This window comes from Ophidiomyces ophidiicola (genome assembly GCF_022830035.1).
Source record: "Ophidiomyces ophidiicola strain CBS 122913 chromosome Unknown scaffold_26, whole genome shotgun sequence".
NCBI classification, from domain to species: domain Eukaryota; kingdom Fungi; phylum Ascomycota; class Eurotiomycetes; order Onygenales; family Onygenaceae; genus Ophidiomyces; species Ophidiomyces ophidiicola.
This window is the reverse complement of record NW_026054666.1, coordinates 95,762-114,967: the sequence shown is the minus strand read 5'-3', so window position 1 is coordinate 114,967 and position 19,206 is coordinate 95,762. Positions and strand designations below refer to the sequence as shown.

General features: G+C 46.3%; 7 protein-coding genes across 7 annotated transcripts; 3 read left to right on the top strand and 4 right to left on the bottom strand.

Moving 5' to 3' along the window:
• Positions 1 to 287: 287 nt before the first annotated feature.
• LOZ57_005336 (uncharacterized protein) lies at positions 288 to 2,584 on the bottom strand (the record flags this gene model as incomplete). The annotated part of the gene is made up of 6 exons (XM_049254367.1): positions 288 to 1,666; positions 1,720 to 1,855; positions 1,913 to 2,011; positions 2,064 to 2,156; positions 2,211 to 2,412; positions 2,469 to 2,584. The coding sequence occupies 6 exons, from the start codon at positions 2,582 to 2,584 to the stop codon at positions 288 to 290; spliced, it is 2,025 nt and encodes a 674-aa protein (XP_049106671.1).
• Positions 2,585 to 4,933: 2,349 nt separating this feature from the next.
• Positions 4,934 to 7,880, top strand: NAN1 (NET1-associated nuclear protein 1; the record flags this gene model as incomplete). Its single annotated transcript, XM_049254366.1, has 3 exons — positions 4,934 to 5,238; positions 5,305 to 6,101; positions 6,151 to 7,880. The coding sequence occupies 3 exons, from the start codon at positions 4,934 to 4,936 to the stop codon at positions 7,878 to 7,880; spliced, it is 2,832 nt and encodes a 943-aa protein (XP_049106670.1).
• Positions 7,881 to 7,914: 34 nt separating this feature from the next.
• On the bottom strand, positions 7,915 to 8,421 carry LOZ57_005334 (uncharacterized protein; the record flags this gene model as incomplete). The annotated part of the gene is made up of 1 exon (XM_049254365.1): positions 7,915 to 8,421. The coding sequence occupies one exon, from the start codon at positions 8,419 to 8,421 to the stop codon at positions 7,915 to 7,917; it is 507 nt and encodes a 168-aa protein (XP_049106669.1).
• A 650-nt stretch (positions 8,422 to 9,071) lies between these two features.
• Positions 9,072 to 9,880, bottom strand: LOZ57_005333 (uncharacterized protein; the record flags this gene model as incomplete). The annotated part of the gene is made up of 2 exons (XM_049254364.1): positions 9,072 to 9,680; positions 9,752 to 9,880. The coding sequence occupies 2 exons, from the start codon at positions 9,878 to 9,880 to the stop codon at positions 9,072 to 9,074; spliced, it is 738 nt and encodes a 245-aa protein (XP_049106668.1).
• Positions 9,881 to 11,469: 1,589 nt separating this feature from the next.
• LPD1 (dihydrolipoamide dehydrogenase precursor) lies at positions 11,470 to 13,198 on the top strand (the record flags this gene model as incomplete). The annotated part of the gene is made up of 4 exons (XM_049254363.1): positions 11,470 to 11,608; positions 11,664 to 11,743; positions 11,819 to 12,301; positions 12,359 to 13,198. 4 exons carry the CDS (start codon positions 11,470 to 11,472, stop codon positions 13,196 to 13,198), a joined length of 1,542 nt encoding a protein of 513 aa, XP_049106667.1.
• Positions 13,199 to 14,590: 1,392 nt separating this feature from the next.
• LOZ57_005331 (uncharacterized protein) lies at positions 14,591 to 15,895 on the top strand (the record flags this gene model as incomplete). The annotated part of the gene is made up of 5 exons (XM_049254362.1): positions 14,591 to 14,648; positions 14,710 to 14,816; positions 14,867 to 15,039; positions 15,087 to 15,486; positions 15,539 to 15,895. The coding sequence occupies 5 exons, from the start codon at positions 14,591 to 14,593 to the stop codon at positions 15,893 to 15,895; spliced, it is 1,095 nt and encodes a 364-aa protein (XP_049106666.1).
• A 1,693-nt stretch (positions 15,896 to 17,588) lies between these two features.
• Positions 17,589 to 17,927, bottom strand: LOZ57_005330 (uncharacterized protein; the record flags this gene model as incomplete). Its single annotated transcript, XM_049254361.1, has 1 exon — positions 17,589 to 17,927. One exon carries the CDS (start codon positions 17,925 to 17,927, stop codon positions 17,589 to 17,591), a length of 339 nt encoding a protein of 112 aa, XP_049106665.1.
• Between the last annotated feature and the right edge of the window lie 1,279 nt (positions 17,928 to 19,206).

Here is a 19,206-nt window from a genome sequence, read left to right as displayed (position 1 = left end):
CACAGCTCTGCATCATTTTTACTTATAGAACTGAATTTCGATAGAAGCACTTAGCAGCTACTAGAAAGAGTGGAGCAGTGAACAAAGTGAGCAAGCTCCGCTCATGTATGTATGCGCATACATACCAAATCTAAAGTACTATTATAGAGACTCAAGTAGATATTTATTTAGAAGGTATTGCCATGATTCTAAATCAAAAAATAATCAGGAAAAAAAGACAACTGCGTAAAGGGTATCGAGCATATGCTAAAATACACAACCTCAGATATAGCAATACCGGTGTATTTCTATGTCTGAATCGTTACCGAACTCCCATGGATAGCTTCCTCGGTCCTGAAACCAAAAACCAGGCGATACAGGTCCAGTAGCCACGTGTATTGCCCACTATGCTGGATCATAGCCTGTACAGCCCTCGCAATATCTGGGGCGGTAGCCCGTGCAGAGATGGGGGACCCATTAAATGCTGGATCGACTGTCACGAGGTTTTTATAATTTCTTAAAAGACAGGTCTGCCAGGGTAAAGAGCCAAAAGCATCTGAAGATAATGCTTTAACAAAAGAGGGAAGAGTGTGCGCACCCCCATGCTGAAAACCATTGTTCATAGCTGCTCGAACAATGAGAAGCTTCAGACATGTGAGATTGGGGTCATCCGCGGGCGACTTAACGGTGTGCGTTGATGAAGTGGTTGAGGAACGAGACGATGGGCGAGAGTAGCCCGTGAGTGTGGAGGATGACGTAGGCACCCACTGAGGATGTAGAGATTGGATGTTACCGGCCCCAAGAACGAGAATATTTGGTACTTGAACTTGGTCTGGAGAGAGTGTGGTGGCGGTGTCGTCGAATATGGTAGTTGGAGTTTCTGGGTTAGGCGTAGGACGCGAGATTTCGGTGGGTTTGGAATATTGCGCTCCTCTAGCTTCATAAAATGCCTGGGTAAATGTCTGTTGGCTTGGTCTGGGGGTTCTACGATCAGGGCGAACTTGCGTCCAACCCTCTCGAAACAAATCACACAGATCCCAGCAAGCTTGGACGGCAGACCCGAGGAGCTCTTCGTCCGCACTTTTATCTTCTCTTCTGCTCTGTCGTAAGCTAAACAACATTTCCGCCAGGCTCCAACAGGCTTTTAGAAGCGAATCTGGTTCCTCTGCCAACTGGGTGCGCTGTTTCATTAGCCGATGGCATAGCGTAATGTAAAAGTCAAGAGTACGTTCTCGAAACGCTTCAGGAAGATTGTGATCATGGGTGTTATAAAGGTGATTATTCAATTCGAAGCTAACTCGCAAAATGGAGTCCGCCGTATCATTATCTCTTACCCGAATTTCGAAAAGAGCTTGGCAGAATTCCCGGCAGAGATCTAAAGTTGGCCGGGCTTGGAATGAGTGGCTGCTGTTCCGATTTTCGTATAAATTCTGGCAAAGTTTCCAGCACGTTTTCCAGGCCTGTTCTTGCATGTTTCCCTTGCTGAGACCTTTGAACAAATGTTCCCGATGGGTTGAGCTTAGAATTGCGAGTGTATTACACAGGGTCCAGCATTCGGAAAGGGCAGTATTTAGTGCATCAGTTTCATAACTAAAGCCATGAAAGCCTTTGACTAATTCATTGGGTCGTTCTGTTTCGTCATCAGTGGACATCTGTGTGGAATCATGGTCGAAGTTTTCCGGGATATCTATCATGATCATCAGCACTAAAGGTGTAAAGTCCCAAAAAGGATGAGAATACCCTCTAGGCTATTCGGCCGTGATCTCCTACCAAAGGCATCAACCTCTTGCCTTGTTTGAGCGCGTGGTGTAGTTCGATCGGACCATGGTGCAACCTTGGTCGTTAACGGTGGTGGAGAGACGGGGCTTGAAGTAACCTAGAAAATAAAAACAATAAGAATATATTTTGCTGAAATGAGTATGGCATGTCAAACCCTGCTGTGTGTACGGTCTGATGGTCGCAAGGTCCGAACGGTCACATCAGAGTCATGTGCCGAGGACATTGTAGATTCCTGGGGAGAGTCGCCCGCCCGCTGCCAATTGTCAGTAAAGAATATATACTTGGAAAATGATCTCTGCACATACAAATTCTGCAAACCCCGGAGGAGCATGGATTACAGATTGTGGGTTATCTTCACCCGCAGAAGGATTGTTTGATTGTAAATCTACTGTTTGAAGCTGTAACAAGATCAATCAGACGCGTTTCATAAACAACGGAAATTATTTTGTTACTGTAAGTTCTTGGGGAGTTGCTTGCTGTAACCCATTTTCCGCTCGAAGAACGTTCCCATTGACTGGCAGAGTGTCTAGGGATGGTGGGGATGTTCCTTTTTCAATGGACGGGGGTATGAGGTCAAGCAAACTTCCCATCTCGTTCATACTTTCAGTGTCAACAGTGTCCGAGGTGCCAGTGTTTAAAAGAACCTCCGTGGAGCTATACAGCATAGTCAGATAGCTATCCCTGGGATGGTATCTGCGGGGCAAACGAACAACGGTGATCCGGTGGATTTACGGGAAGTCGTTTTCCGAGGCGAGTTTGATAAGGAGGGGAAACCACCATCGTGAGGAGAAGACGAGGCGGTATATGGAGGTTCAATCGCAATCATGATGCTAGCGCGCTGGCAATCTTCACAAGGCTTTTACTGGCTGAGGGGGCTAAGCAAGAGACCTAGAAGCAGCACAATATGTTAGACATGATAAGTTTGAAGCATCTAGATATTAAGACCACATACAGCGCTAAATATTAAGGGGCGAGGAGGACTCCGGTGTTTGAAGAATCCAGGTCGCACTCTAGTTGAGTGTTGAAACATCTGCTTGGAAGGAGTAAGTTGACTGCTTGTCACAACATCAACCCTGCGTGACAGAAAGGGACTCTAGAAAGCTGGAGAAAAAGGCTTAAGATCTTGGTTGGCAAGTAAGGCGCCGTCTAGTCACACTGCTGCTCCAAAACTGCGGCACAGTGCAAAGGAGAATGTTGGGTCAAGTATAGTTATTTGTTTGGCACCTGTTTCTTGAAACAAACTGCATTGGTCAAGAAAGTGTTATTTGATTAATAACTTGTTAGCCAGTTGGTAGGAGCCGTGCCGGATACCACAAAGAACACTGAGGCAGGAACGCCGCCAACACTGCGGTACGGAGTAAAGGGCAGTGAGATGGCCCTTAAACGGCCAAGGATTCCACGAACTTAGTTATGTACTCCGATAGTTAGGTTAGGTTAGGTAGTTAGTTGGTTAGTTTGGTTAATGAGGCGCTAACGGGTGGCCAAGACTAAAATAGTTACATTGACTGAAGCTTCGCTTTTGTATGCAGTTTGTTGGACGAGATTGAGGAAGTGTAAACTAAAGGCCAGTGACTAGTTAATGATCATCAGCTGGAGAGCCACCATGCTATCACGGATGGTACGACGTGGGCTTCGAATCAAAATTGTCTGTCGCTTCGCCCTGGCCGTGAATGCGGAACACGAAATGACGTTCGCCGAACAGTACACTTTTTGATGAAACAAGGCGGCTCGGTGTTGCGACGCCACTAAATGATCTTCGTCTTTCCGTGCAAATTCTCGCCTTGTTTACAGGAGTCTGTCATGAGGTATAGAATACTGGGTACATACATTGCTCTCCGGTGAGGGCTTTCTAATAGCTAGGATCGGATGTTACTATTAGAGGGCGAATTGGATTTAAAAAAATAAAATAACGTCCAGCTTCTTGGGCCTGATTCAACTCTATAAGGCGCGCAAAGTAAAATTTATCCTAGCCACTCTTTATTGGTTGCTATCCACTCAAACTTGCAACAGCGCCTTTAGATCGTATAGAGTAACTGCAGCCCTTCGTTAAAGGCCGGGAAGACGATCAGAGGTTGTAGGCCCAAAGGGGTCGCTATAATTTGGAAGCATATAGCGGTGGTGCCGCATGTATCGACGTTTCGTGGAAAATTTCAAAAGCTTCCTCTACTCGACGACGGGGATATATTGCGTTTCTACCTCCTCCTGCAGAGATAGTTGCGTCCAAGTACTATACAGGCATCTTGGCTCTGTCACGCTCGGCAGGGTTATATCTGTTGGGGAATACAATGTTAGGTTGTAGGGAGGATATAATCTGGTTGGCGCGGGGTCAACGGACTTCAAGAGTTTCTCGATCAGATCGACGTGTGTCATAAGCATTCTGCGGCAGCAATAGCGCTTACAGCCGAGTTGGTCCATGGCATCTCTGTCACAGCAAAGTTGGAGGGTTGGCAGATAGAGCACTCGGCGCGAACTTACCCGTCTGGAACACCGTCATCAAGCAAGCGTAGGTAACGTTCCCAAAGATCTCCGACAACCTGATATTGCGATAGAATAAGCCATAGACCGAAATATTGGGTAAGTTTATCAGGCTATAACGTACCTTACCACACGAAAAGCAGCGGACAGGAATGATCATTTTGGACTATGGAACAAATGTGTTGAACATGATAAAAGGGACTTGAAGCAATTTTTTAGAATTAAGAGGGCTGTTGACTAGTTAATCAGTCACGTGCCAGACCTTAGTTGCCCGTTACCTAAACCCCTGTGTACGGAGTACGGCGTACTTTACTCACCTTATGCCTACAGAGTAGGTATAACGTACGGAGTAGTAGCCTCCGTAGTTACCTACAGTTTGTGGGTTATGTACGGAGTAAGAATAGAAGTATTGTCGCGAGATGACTTCCCATTGGATAGTTAACGAACTTCGCTAGTGGATGGGTTTGCAATACTCCGTACGGAGTATGGAGTATAAGATGGTAGTTACCGCTCTCCGTAGTCACTTAGTTACCTAACTACCTAGTTAGTTAGTTAGTTACAAAGTACGCCGTACAATGCTAGAAAAAAAATTTGAGCTTCAAATCAACATTGTTGTGCAGGGTTAGTTTGGCCATGACAGAGGAGCCTCAAGTGCCAGCTTTACACCTTCAGCTCATTTCTCATACTTCTTCTTTGAACAATGAAAGGAAAAAGGGCCTTGCGCCCGGATGCTTCCCCTGATCGCGATGTCAAAAGGATCAAGCACAACGGAGCTGTAGGCATCTTGACCACAAGCGCGTCTCCGCAAGACCTTTCGATTCCAACCACGAAATTGGAAGTTCCCTCCACGTTGAGACGGTCGTCAAAGCGAAATAAACCAAACATCCCAAGCGTGCTTGCCACTTGTCCGCAGGAAATCCAACCATATCAAGATCAATGGACAATATCCTGTCGTGGTGGGGGACGAATTTCAAATATTGATCCTGTTTTCTCACCAGATGAAAAGTATGCTTGAGTTAGTTATATGGACTTGGGTCGTGTATGAAATGACTAACATCTTTTTCCTTGCAGGTACATTCTAATTCCACACAGCAATATCATTCAAATCTATTCCATGACTACATCCTCAATTGTTCGAACGCTCCAGACCCCTGATAACCTCAATTATATCATCAGGCACAAAATTTCGCCTATTGATCCTCATCACCTGTTTGTTGCAACACACTGCGGCACCATAATCGAGTGGGATTGGACCACTGGAAAATTGATTCAGCTGTATGAACTTTCTACTGTAGTCGTCTCTTTTGACGTGATTTCGGTCACTACTCACGACCCTAAAGTTCATGATGCCCTCAACTTATACACCATTTGCAAAAATAAAGAAGGGAAATATGAGATCCGTGTCAGTGTCGAAGACCATGATTCTGACAGCCGATTATGGAAACACTCGGTGATATACACAACTTCTACACGTATAAGCAATTTGCGCATCGCTGCTGGCGGTCGAGTTATTCTCGCTTTTGCTGGCGTATATGTTGTGGCTGGGTATTGCCACAATTTAATGCCTGGGGCTCTAGGGCCATCAAAACATTCTTGGCGTGAAGTCCGACTCTCCGTGTACGCAACGTGCTATGATATTTGGGAGACCTCCCGTCAAAAAAAGTCTCACAACAAGATTGAAACTCAGCCTCTAGTTCCTGCAATAGACCTGGCGGTCGGAGATGAGGATGGCGCGATATTGATATACCATGATTTCATCACTACACTGCTAAATTGTGAAAAAGAAGAGGAACTTGACACCGGATTGGTATCACGGCGACTTCATTGGCATCGAGATACTGTAAAAACTGTGAAATGGTCAAAAGACGGTAAGCCAATCCGCCAAGTATATGCATTCTGCTTATTGATGTTTCTTAGGCAACTACATCATTTCAGGAGGCCTAGAGACAGTATTGGTTTTATGGCAACTGGATGCTGGTAGACAGCAATTTTTACCGCATCTTACATCTCCTATCTGTAATTTGGTTGTTTCTCCTTCTGGCGCCAGTTATGCTGTTAAGCTTGCAGACAATTCCGCTATGGTGCTATCAACGTCGGAGCTAAAACCAACTGCTAGCATGAGCAGTTTACAAATCCCACTCTATAACGATATATCTAATCATCACTCTAAGAAAAAGAAGTCAAATAACTTGGACGAGCGGACGTTATTTCTTAATAAAATACCAGCAGCTATAAACCCCATTTCGGGCCATCTGCTGCTTGCAGTCCCCTCTTCTCAAACAACTTCTTCTCCCGATCGACCCCCTAACGCCTCGTTCCTACAAACCTTTGATATCCGATCTAATCAGTATATTTCTCGCCAGGCAATTGCTCGCACAAACGTATCCATTCTGAATTCTGGCCCAGAAGGCACGGGATTAACAACGCCAAATAGCAAATTTATACAGATATCATTTGATGGAGACTGGTTGGTAACAGTTGATGAATGGGATCAGTATATCGACACCGTGAATATCCTAACTCCCCTTAGGGAAGTCCTGGACCCTTGCAAAAGAAGAGAAACTTTCTTGAAATTTTGGAGGTGGAGCGAGTGTTGTGGCGAGTGGGAGCTAGTTACCAGGGTAGACAACCCACATGGTTCGCCATTATATGGCTCCTTACCTATTCGCGACTTGGTGATGTGCCCCAGCCGCCTGGCTGTCGCAACTGTTGGCGATGACGGTGCGGTCAAGATCTGGACGCCAGAATATAAACGCGATGCATCGAAACGCTCTATCAAGACATGGAAATGTTCACAAACTATTGCGTTAGACAAATTAAAGAATGAATCCGAGCAATTACCCCAAACAAGATCATGTCTCAGCTTTTCAGGGGATGGCTCTATACTTGCCGTTTGTTGGGCTAAATTGTCTAGTTCGGAGCCTGGTATTGTTTTTCTCATCGATCCGATTGATGGGCGAATCTGCTATTCTCGACAAAACTTGTTCTATGGGTTACCCCGAGATTGTGGGTTCGTTGATCGCTATCTGATAATCTTGTCTGATCACCTTGTTTCATGGCATACAGTCACCGATAAAATTTCTTTTGTACTCTCATTAACCGACAAAACCGGTTCCCAGTCTTATGCCAAGTCTGCCCCCTTACTCGCTCTGGATCATAGAAATCAAACGTTCGCCGTCGCGTTTCCAAAAACTATTTCCTATAGTGAAGAGACACCCACGGAATCCGAGAAGACTCAATTTCAAATAGCCATATTTAAACCCACTGCACCGGGCGCCTTGTTCCAGTCAAAGCTTGAGAGTGCCCCGCGAGCGCTTATGGCAGGTTCAAAAACTGGAGACTACACGATCATTAATTCAGCCGCAGAGGTAATACAAGTCTCGTCTAGCACCCAGACGGGCCCTGTAACCGCCGATATGAGTTCGACCGAGACACTTCTTAGAAGCGGTCTCGAAGATCTATTTGGTTTCCGTCAACTTCCTCTCCAGTCTGGACAGGGACAGCCAGCTAGCAGTCTTGTGGCCCTTGATCACGCGAAGAGTCTGGCAGATATTTTTGATACAGGGCCGTCATTTGCACTTCCAGATATTGAAATTTTGCTGAGAGACGTGGTGGATGTTTTCAGTTCTAGAACAGTGCCAGCTTAGTAACTTTCATACTATGCTCTTTGTATCAAACCGCCTATGCAATTGTTTTAGAGCAAGATGAAATAATTGCATCGACTTCCACCTCAACCAACATCATGTCATCCACAAAACCATCCTTCACGACAATTGCCGTTGCAGCTGCACCCACCCCATCCCCTTCCTCTGCGTCTTTTCTTCCCGCACCCAGCATCTCACTAAATACCCCCATTACCACCGCGGCGTCTTCTTTCCGACTCACATACATCCTCACCCGAACGATACTCTCCAACGCTTGTGCCATACTTCCGGATAACTCTCCCACTACTCGAATGCATTCGCCCAGTGCAACACGCATTTGAGCTGCGGCATTGCCAGGGTAAAGGATTTGAGGAGCCGAGGGCGAGGAATGAGGGTCAACGGATGTTGTTCCAGAAATGAAGACGTGCTGACCATAGCGGACGCCTCGATAGTAGCCGATACACTGTTCGTATGGAGAAGTTGTTTGGTATAAGGTTTTGGCGCTCGGAGTGTTGGGTTTGATGAGGCGCCCGTTGGAAGACATTTTCAAAAGTATAGAGAGATTTTTATGTCTATGCTACGGCGTTGTAGACTGGCGCGTACCAGGCCTAAAACTGGCCACCGATGTTGGGTCTGTATCAAATCGTATAATATTTTCCCTGACAGAATGACTCACTGCCTATATATAGGGTATAGATGAAGAAGACGACTTGAAGGTTAATGGAGGTGGGGAAGGGGGTTTGCCAAGATACAGTCAATTACTTGTTAGTTAACTGGTGGTTGGCTAGGTACCTAGTAGGTACTTCGTACGGAGTATAGGGTAATGAGTGGACTGAATTAAGACTTCTTCGACACCATGAGAACGTCTGAAGCAGCTTCTAGCAGAAAGCTTCCCGACTTTGAGGTAGTTATTTAAGAGAAGGTATGGGTTTTGTGGTGTAAGTAGCCGAGCACTGGTTAATAAAAATTCTTATCCAAAAAATAGGCTAAGTTGGTGTAAACACTAAACTTATGACTACCTGTACGGGGTACGGAGTAACTTATTATAAAAGACGGCTATTCTCCTCGTATCGTGAAACAGGAAGCTTAAGAAATCTACACTCCAAAATGCCAATGCCTGGCTCTGTACTCCGTATATTTACCCCGTTTGTAGTTAGGTGGTAAAGAAACATAGAGCAACTACAATAAGCCGACTCACTCAAAGAATTTCTTCTTATTGATCAAGCGAACAGCAACCTCCTTATCGTGGCCAAATACTAGCTCCGCATCAAAGAGCTTCTGCAGCCGCTTGATCATCTGCAAGCTATTCCACCATGCCGTATGGTCGCGTGCCAGCCAGCCGTGCGGGTGTGACATATCGTAGTTTTCCGCAATATGGAATTGGTCTGTGGTAAAAATAAACGTTCCGTCCTTTTCGAGGTTGACCTGCATCACACAGAGACCTGGCGTGTGGCCGGGAGAGTGGTGGACCGTGATGCCCTGGAAAAGATCCAGATGGGGCTCATTAAACGTTTGCCAGTTAAGTTTATCGAGAGACAAGTAATGCGCGAGATAGACGCCGAGGTCGGCACCAGTGGCAACCGCCCAACAGGCGTGCTTGAATTCTTCTTCGTGGACGTAGATCGGTACATTGGTACCGACGAAATGCTCCAGACCCCCCGCATGGTCAAGATGTAGGTGGCCAAAAACAATTGCTTTAATGTCTTTGATATCGTTCCCCGTTGCCTTAATGGCCGTAGGAAGTTTGTGTTCTTCGTTGTAGACAGTTCGAGGGAAAATATCTGTTAATGGAGCCCCCCATTTCTGGAATACGTGAATAGCACATTAAGGATCAGCTACGCCTCGGCATTCATGGGCAAGGTAGCCATACTTACAGCGTCAATATCCTCCGCACATCCTGTCTCAAACAGAATTAGCCCTTCCTGAGGATGCTCGATCAAGACAGAAAGAACAATCAACTCGCGCCGTTTGTTTTCAGGTTGTTTGTTGCTCGCAGTACTCATATTTGCTGCACGTAGAAACCTATCTCAATATGACTATTAAAATCGGTATCAATTCGCTATCTGTTAACCAGCCACATACCAGCTCTCATCGCACTCAAGCGTGCCGAGGTTCAAAAGATGCAGCTTGGTTCCAGGCGGACAATTAAATGCTGGCAGGCGTGCTCTCGCAGCTTGACTCACCGTGTCAGACATCGATGAACACGCCATCTCGCTGTCTAATCAATACAGAGAGACGGGGCGGGCAACCGGAATGATGCGCAAAGGTATCTGCAACTCTTCAATGAAACTAGGAAAAGGTTTTAGAATGGGAGGAGCAACAATTCTTTATTTACGCGTTCTCCCGCCATGATACCCCGCTCTCGGACAGATATCACGGTTCTGCGGAAAGGCCACTGTTTAGCGATCCCCACGACCGGCCCCCTAGCGCAGAGCTCTGTTCGAATTTGGTAGGTTCAAGTATTTGTCACCTTTTGCAGGCCTTGGATGGTAAATTGGCAGGGGTTTGACTATTCCCCGTCGGAAAGTTGCTGGGGGCAAGATAGCTTTGTCAGACCAAATACATACACCACGGCACTGTTGCGGAAAGTTGCAGCTTGTGAATATAAGTTGATTGGGGGGATAACGTTCCTGTTGTCGTGCAGTCCCGCGTACACTGTTAGCAAAGATGAACAAGGTTGGTCATTGGCGACTGCATAGCGCGATTCGCTAGAGAATAGCGGATTTGCCGGAGTCTGCCACGGAGAATATCGAAAAGATGAGGCAAATAGCACATAACTAACTATCGATATTATGTATGTATGAATGTAGTAGGCCGAATCGAACGGTCATAGCTTTCTGTGGTGAGATAAACAAGTCAAGCCCAGTATTCTCTGTGCTCAGGGTTGTTCCAAGCCCAGCATAGGACTTTTTTCCCCTATTAGTTAATTAGTTAGTTACTCAATGGTTGCATGGCAAACGCTCCGTCGGCCAACACCAAATTTGGCCCCGAAGGTGTTCTCGGTCATAAAGATCGCAGGTGTGGGCTGTTTTTTCTTTTATTAATATGTGCGCCAACCCTGGTTTTCGCGGCTGTATCTCGCTGCGTTCAAGTATTTCGGTATTAGTTCTTACCTGGGGCTTCTCAGAAACCCCGCGACTGTCCCCACAGTGCTCTTTGAGGTCCGGCTGGTCAGATCGAACACATTAACTATCGTCTTAGTATTACCATAAACGGGCTACATATTGCCGCAGCGAGTATATACATAGGGAGCTAGAGCACAATCTCAATATTATACCACGCAAGACCCAGCTGTCCAGAGGCGAGAAGCGGATTTCGGTATAACAATCATCCGAGTCTGCATTAGTCAGGTAGTTAGTTACATAATCCGACCGGCCGAGAATTGCCGGCGGAGACCGAGAAAGAGAACTGACTTTGATCTTCAACAAAATATCGAATTGTCCCGAGCTTATCATTATTCTCACACTCCCAATCTGACTCACGTTCGCTCTCTTCAACCAATTTCCGTCTATAGATACTGACCTTGTCGACTTTTGAGACTAGTTGGTGGAATCTTCTGCGACCGAGTCTCTTTTCCGTGCTCTTCTTCAAAATGTTCCGCTCTGTCGTGCCGCGCCTTGCCGGGCGCATTTCTTCGAAAACTACTCCCAAAATAGCCTTTCAACAGCCATTCCAAGTCTCCAGTCTTTATATTTTCGGCCAGTCAAAAAGAGGTTACGCCACTGAATCAGGTACTACCTTTTTGAGACGTCAATTTGACGCCCTGTTCACTGACAACTGCTGTAGAGGAGCACGATTTGGTTATAATAGGTGGGGGTGTTGCTGGGTACGTTGCCGCTATTAAAGCCGGGCAGGAAGGGCTAAAGGTATTTTCTCTTGTTGTTTGCCAAAGCGTTTAGCGGGTACTCATTGAGAGCTCGTTGTCTAATGTTTGGCGTAAGACTGCCTGTATTGAAAAACGAGGAGCTTTGGGCGGTACATGTCTCAATGTGGGATGTATTCCTTCCAAATCTCTCCTAAATAACTCCCATCTCTACCACCAAGTCCTGCATGACACCAAAAAGCGCGGTATCGAAGTCGGCGATGTAAAGCTTAACTTGAAACAAATGATGAGCGCCAAAGACACGTCCGTCGATTCCCTTACGAAAGGTATCGAGTTTCTTTTCAAGAAGAATAAGGTAGAATATGTCAAGGGAACAGGATCGTTCATCGATCAGCATTCTGTTAAAGTTGACTTGTTGGATGGTGGGGAACGAACTTTGCGCGCGAAGAACATCATTATCGCAACAGGCAGCGAGGCCACTCCCTTCCCAGGTCTTACTATCGATGAAAAAAGGGTTATCACCAGCACCGGAGCCCTATCTTTGCAAGAGGTCCCCAAGAAAATGGTTGTCATTGGCGGTGGAATCATCGGCTTAGAAATGGTGGGTAGTTTTATGTGCCTCTTTTTACTAACCATGCTAAAATACTCATTTTATTAGGCCTCTGTTTGGTCGCGACTAGGTGCTGAAGTTACTGTTGTGGAATTCCTCAATCAGATCGGTGGACCTGGTATGGATACTGAAATTGCCAAACAGACCCAAAAAATTCTCTCCAGACAGGGGTTGAAGTTTATGGTTGGCACCAAGGTCACCAAGGGTGATGATAGTGGTGAAACAATTAAACTTGACGTTGAAGCTGCTAAAGGTGGAAAAGAACAAACTTTGGATGCAGATGTCGTTCTTGTTGCTATTGGTCGACGTCCTTTCACCCAAGGCCTTGGACTTGAGAAAATAGGCCTTGAGGTGGATGAGAAAGGGCGCGTGATCATCGATCAACAATACCGCACCAAGGAATCCCACATTCGTGTGGTTGGAGACTGCACATTTGGCCCCATGTTGGCACACAAGGCTGAAGAAGAAGCTGTTGCCGCAATTGAATATATCAAAAAGGGCCACGGTCATGTCAATTACAATGCCATCCCTAGCGTTATGTATACACATCCCGAAGTTGCGTGGGTTGGTCAAAATGAGGCAGACCTGAAAGCTGCCGGCATCAAATATCGAGTTGGCACATTCCCCTTCAGCGCCAACTCCCGTGCCAAGACGAATCTTGATTCAGAAGGTCAAGTTAAGTTCCTTGCCGACGAGAAAACAGACCGCATTCTTGGCGTACACATTGTCGGACCCAATGCTGGCGAAATGATTGCAGAGGCCACGCTTGCTGTTGAGTATGGTGCTAGCTGCGAAGACGTTGCACGCACTTGCCACGCCCATCCGACTCTGGCGGAAGCCTTCAAGGAGGCGGCAATGGCTACTTATTCCAAAGCAATTCACTTTTAGAATACAAGCTTGACTATTCTCCAATGTTAACTGGTGCCGTTGCGACAACTGTGCCTTTGTCAGCCTTTAACTTTCCCAGTCATGTTCTGTTTTTTTAGCAGTTGGGTATTTTCCTGTATAACTGGCCTATATTGCATGTATTCATAGGCATGAATTTCCTTCAAAACTCTTTTTCAATGATATTAGTTCCATTGTCCTCACTTTTCTTCACCAAGCAAGCATGTCTATTATTTACTTTTTCTATTTTGCACCATACTACCTCACTAAATCTTACAATTATGCTAGTGCTAGAGTTCAAACATGTATAGAACCTCTCTCTTTGTTTCTCATCATCCTTTTCTCTTGATGCAGTGTGGTACAAGTGGTAACTATAAGTCATCTTCAACAGGCTCTACCTAGGATGAACCTCTTCCAGCTTCACACCCAGAATCATCAAATGCAGTTACACAATAATGGTGAGTACCCTTCAAAATCAAAACGGTACATTATCAGAGAAGAATGGGAATAGTGTTGTATTATCACTTAAATTATAATTAAAATGTGTTTAACTAGCCGTTGATGGCATTAACTGTGAGGATGCTGCATCATTGCCGTAGCAACATAACTTAGAAAGGTGATTACGCCTCTAGAGACTCTCTTACAACATGGGAGCCTTTATAGTACTACAGCATTACATTGTACCAAATAGAGCCTCGTTCAATACGATTACTCAATTGATTGAGAGCCGACAAAAAATTAACTCACAGATATACGGGATATCTGGAAGCTTTCGACAACTCTGGCCTTACCCCACAAAAGAATTTATAAAACGCCTTCGATGAAGTTCTCTCTTGACCCTCCAGCTATTCTTGCTTCTCCTTAAAAGATGCCCCAATTGATGTTATACTTAATAAAGTGCAAAGCCTAATCATGAAACAGAAGTTTAATTGGGCGATAATATTGAGTATATCTTATAATCAGTTCACAGTTTACTGGACACCGAATTTTTATTTATTCACTGGTAAAAGTAGTTGCACCCCTCCAAGACATTTATTGGAATGCGGCTCCGACAAAGCTAAGAAATCGAAATTAAGCTTAACTGGGCTAGCGAGAGTTTGATTGGTCATATATGGGTATTCCGGAGCTATACTAGTTACAGACTAGCTCAGCTTAGTAACGAAATAGGTACCGAGAGGCGTATATAGGTAAACCTTACCTATATTGCTCAGCCTTCGTCGTCATCTAACTAACTACTGGGCTTAAATTGGCACAACTTCCAGTGACGCATGTGAACAACATCATACGATCTGGTGGGCGTATCTTTTGGGTCGTTGTCAGCACCTCCGATGGGCCTGGGTAGTTGTCCTTATTCTTGACATTTTTGTACACTGATTTCGCTCTTTTCTAGTAAAAATGTCCAATTTTGAGCCGAATGCTATTATCAGGGGTGCACAGCTGACCTTAGTTGGAGGTGAGTATGTCAATTAACTTGGGTATGGGATATCTTGGACCTGCAGCTTATTGCGGTATAGCTCATCGAGCTCTTCAGAATCCGGGGCTTTTCAAATCAGAGCACTATAGGCAGGCCGCTCTGGCCGTCATTGCTGGCATCGCAATTCGTGCGATTGTATCTATCCCGGTATATTCTCTCAACCCTTTGCAGAAGAATTGCATGCTAATGGAATATAGGTTATTCTGGTCAAATTTACCATATGGATAATATCCTGGGTGGTTGATCTCCAAGCAGTAACATGGGATGACACTCTGATCAACGGTCTTGATTTCGTCTCAAATTATGTTTTGCAAGTTCCATTTTTGCTGATGACCTTAATGCGATACATCACCCCGACTTTGGACAATGTGTAAGTTTTATACACCGCCTAGACTCCCTGTGCTAACCCTGTTTTAGTTTTATGGAATCCCTTAGATGGGTAGACTCGACTTATGTCCTGAAGCACAAATCTGACAATCCAGAGAATCTACGTGCGATGTATTATCAGAACCTCGTCATGTACTCCAACAAGCATGAAAAACATGAAAAAAATATTGGAGATGTCGCAGCATCTCTCCGCTCTTTTTTCACGCGTTATAGCCGGAGGACGGTTTTATCACTTGCCGTTTACTTATTGTCTCTGTTGCCTGTGATAGGAAGGTTTGTTCTTCCAGCGGCAAGTTTTTATACTTTTAACAAGGCCGTGGGTCCTGTTCCCGCTACTGCTGTTTTTGGAGCCGGGCTTATCCTCCCAAAACGGTATTTGATCATGTTTTTACAGAGCTACTTTGCATCACGCAGTCTGATGAGAGAATTGGTATATACTCAACTTTCTCCTGCTTTAGTTACTTTGGCTAACACACCCTTAGCTTGAGCCATATTTTTCGCGCGTTAAATTTAACAAAAAGCAAAAGCGCGGATGGTTTCTTGACAGAGAGGGTGTTCTTTTCGGATTTGCGATTGGATTTTATACTCTGATTAAAATTCCATTGGTTGGCGTTCTTCTATACGGCGTGGCTGAAGCGTCAACAGCATATCTTATTACTAAAATTACAGACCCGCCTCCTCCACCTGCGTATGCGGAAGATTTTGCGGAGAGTCAAGTTCGTTGGACGAATAAGCATAAGATGTTAGCCCTGACGATTAGAACGCTTGATAATTACAATGTCCAAGAGGACGAAGAAACTGATGTTAAAAAGGAAATGCCACAAAAGAAGTTCAGTTAGGCTTTTTTTTTCAAGACATTCCGAACTTACACAGGCTATTGTTCTTAAGTTGGCCGAAAATAAAGTTGATGCGTATTAAGCTTGTATTTCAAATTAAAAACTATATGATGCCACATATTGTTCTGCCTTGGAAGCACAAGAGATAAAAGAACCCATATAATTCACATCAAATTTATGGACCCTTACCGAAAAAATAGCCACACGCCCCTATCAACACAAAACTATAATATTCTATGAGACAAAGTCCTTGTGGTTTTGAGGCTATCATTCCCAATCATTTGAGCACTGATCAAGATTTCGATGCACCGGCTCAAGCCCTATTTCTGATTCGAAGGGAGATGGTTGAGCAAGGTAAGATTGCGATAATGTCCGATATTACTGTGCTGTTTATAATCGAATATTGTATAGAATGGGAAGGCATTTTGGTCCCAGAGGGACGTAGTTGTTGACGTTGTGCAGCATATATGCTTGACCAGGAAATCAACTAGGCAAACAGCGCCTTCAACACCCTTGAGTAGAGATTTTCAAGCATTAGCTATATTGTTCCATTGATTCATTGAGTAACCTACACTGAAGCGTTCGAGTATGTCGAGGCTCCTCGGCCACCCTTTTCATTAGTATTTTCCCAAAAGAAGCAGCTGTTAAATGACAAGACTAATGATATAGTGGGATTTGGCATCGATGTACGGAGTACTACACCGAACGTCCCATTTGAATCCCTATGGCGCATAATACGGAATACTACATACTTCCACTCTTTCTTTAGCACCGGGGTATCATCGCTTGGTGTTAGGGCTAAACAAAGAGCAGGGATGGCCTTCGGGGAATCCGGATGCAGGGCTGCGTGCTCAGGGGTAAATAATGAGGGACATCGTGGATGAACATGTGCTGGTATGGCAGGTTTGTTGAGGTAGTATTCTGGCTGCTTCGATCAGCGTCGGCTGTTTTATTGCAACAGCAAACTATCTCTGCGTGGCGATTCTTCTGTGGGCCCATCATTTGTCCCAACAAAAGAACGGAAGAAGGCTTTTCACGAGTATAGCAATAATACAGCCTATAATTACCGCGGTCATTTGTTTCAGACGGCGTCGCAACAAAAAGGCAGAAGGCTGGGGAGCTAAGGCTCGAAATGCGTCGTCCGCTAACTCTTCAGACTGAGCAAAGGGCACGGAGTATGTAATTATATGCGCCACATCAATGCTATTTCTCTATTCGCCGGAATAAGGCTAGGGATAACTAGGAGCGCAGACCAGCAAATAATGATATTCAGTGAAGACGCCGGCCATGGCATAAAAAGTTGGTACCCTAGGCTGTGCCCTCCTTTCTTTTTGGATTTACGATGCTGATCATGATGAAAGGGGATGAGAATTGGGCCAGTGGTGGGTAAGATGATTCGGATAATATTAGGGAGTGACTAACGGAGCTGTTTCAAGTACTCAGAAGTACAGTAACAGATCCGCTTGAAAATACCATCCCCTGTGCCCACATAAGACTCGGCCAGAAGCACGGCCACAGCTCATATACAGAAAACAAGAAGTACTCCGTACTCCGTAGAGGCTGGAAGTATGCCCTTGGAACAGCCCCCACGACCGCGCATAAATTCATTTCCATCATCGTAGATCGGTTTCGCATAGTTAAACCTTAGTCCGTTGCACATCATGATCTCAGGCCGTTCAGTTTTCTCTGTCGCGCCTTAGGTGGATTTCTGCTGGTCCTGCTGTCCGCCGCCCAGCGCACCCCCAACGGTCTTGGTGGCTCCACCAACGAGATTGCCGACGCCCTGGGTGGTCTGCTCGACAGCACCACCAACAGCCTTAGTTGCGTTGCCCACAGCCTCGCCCACGCCCTGGGCCGTTTGTTCGACAGCACCGGTGACGCCAGAGGCAGTCTTCCCGAGGCCATCGCCGACGCCCTGGGTAGTCTTGCCAACAGCACCCGTCACTCCGCCGAGCATGCCCCCAATGCCCCCCTTCTGGTCCTGGCCTTGCTGGCCACCGTTTCCACCGCTGATGCCGCTGAGAAATCCAGACATTGTTACAGTGGGGTCTTGGGATCTGGTCGTTTGAGGGGAGATGGTAGAAAAAGTTTGCTTTGAGCCGAGCGGTTTTAGACTGTCGCGGGAAATGTATGTATCGTGAATATATGCCGGAGCCGTTCGAGCTTGGGGGGGGGCGTCTGGTACGGGCAAGGGAGCGATATAAATACTCGGCGCGGGGTATCGTTTTGCGCCTCAATAATGGCAGAACGTGCGTAGCCTCAAGTCTCGGCGAGCAGCGCAATTTGCCATCGTGCCCGCCCAAGATCTAGGCAGCGTGGGCGAGCGCTGGCTCGGAGATGGTCCTTGGGCGGCGGATGTGCCTGAGCCAAGTGCCCAGCGAGGCGGCGACTTGCAAAACCGGGCAGCGGCCGCCGGGACTGCGGCTGGTTATCGCGTGGCGGTGCGTGGCTGCTCCACGTGACGCGGACAGCTCCGTGTTTGCGTGGTTTGCCCGCTGAGTCAGCTGACGCGGCCGGCCCCCTGAAACTCGACGCCAACGTCAGCTCATCTCCGCCGTCCACCGGGAACCACGTCTCCGTGAGCTTCGGGTCGTTTCGCGTTGTTGCAACACTTGATTTCCGCTCTTTTTCTTCTTCTGCTTCTTCTTCTTCTGGCGATGTTGCATGTCGGCCCGCCAGCCTCGTGTGGTGGCAAGGATACCCGATTCCATGCGCGTTTTTCACCCAAGCACATGTCAGCATGCCTTCGGAACCCAGGAAGGGTGTGACCCTGTGCCCGCCCGATGAGGGGGCTCCGAGCTTGTCTGCGGTATACTTTTGCTCGTGTTTCTGGATGAAACCCGGGACTGGCTATACAGCTCTCCGTCCAGCGTATTTAGATCTAGACCTAACTTTCCCCTGGTGGCACTATTTGCCCTCAGCATCGGAGCAATTCGCTCAGCCAAGGGTATCCCCCGTCAAGGCGATCGGAAGAATACCGACCACGGCTGGGAGTCGAGTCACATCCATGCTGCTTTACCAATGATTCTTTGAGGCGTTCAAATGTTCCAGCGCTGTGGATATCCAAGCGCCCGTCTATGATTATTTTACTTGTGCTTTTTACGACGAAGATCGCCGTTGATCTTTCCCACCTCTCCCTTGCACTCCCACCACAAAATACCACTGCTAAGCTTTTTTCAATCTTCTTGGACGTAACCTTGATCGGTTCTTTTTACCCCCTCGCCTGGCCCATTATTCCCTTTCCGGCTTCGTTCATTCGAACTCTATCCGCTTGGGAGTTAAAGCTGCCTGCTAAGGGAACCTCTGTGCTGAAG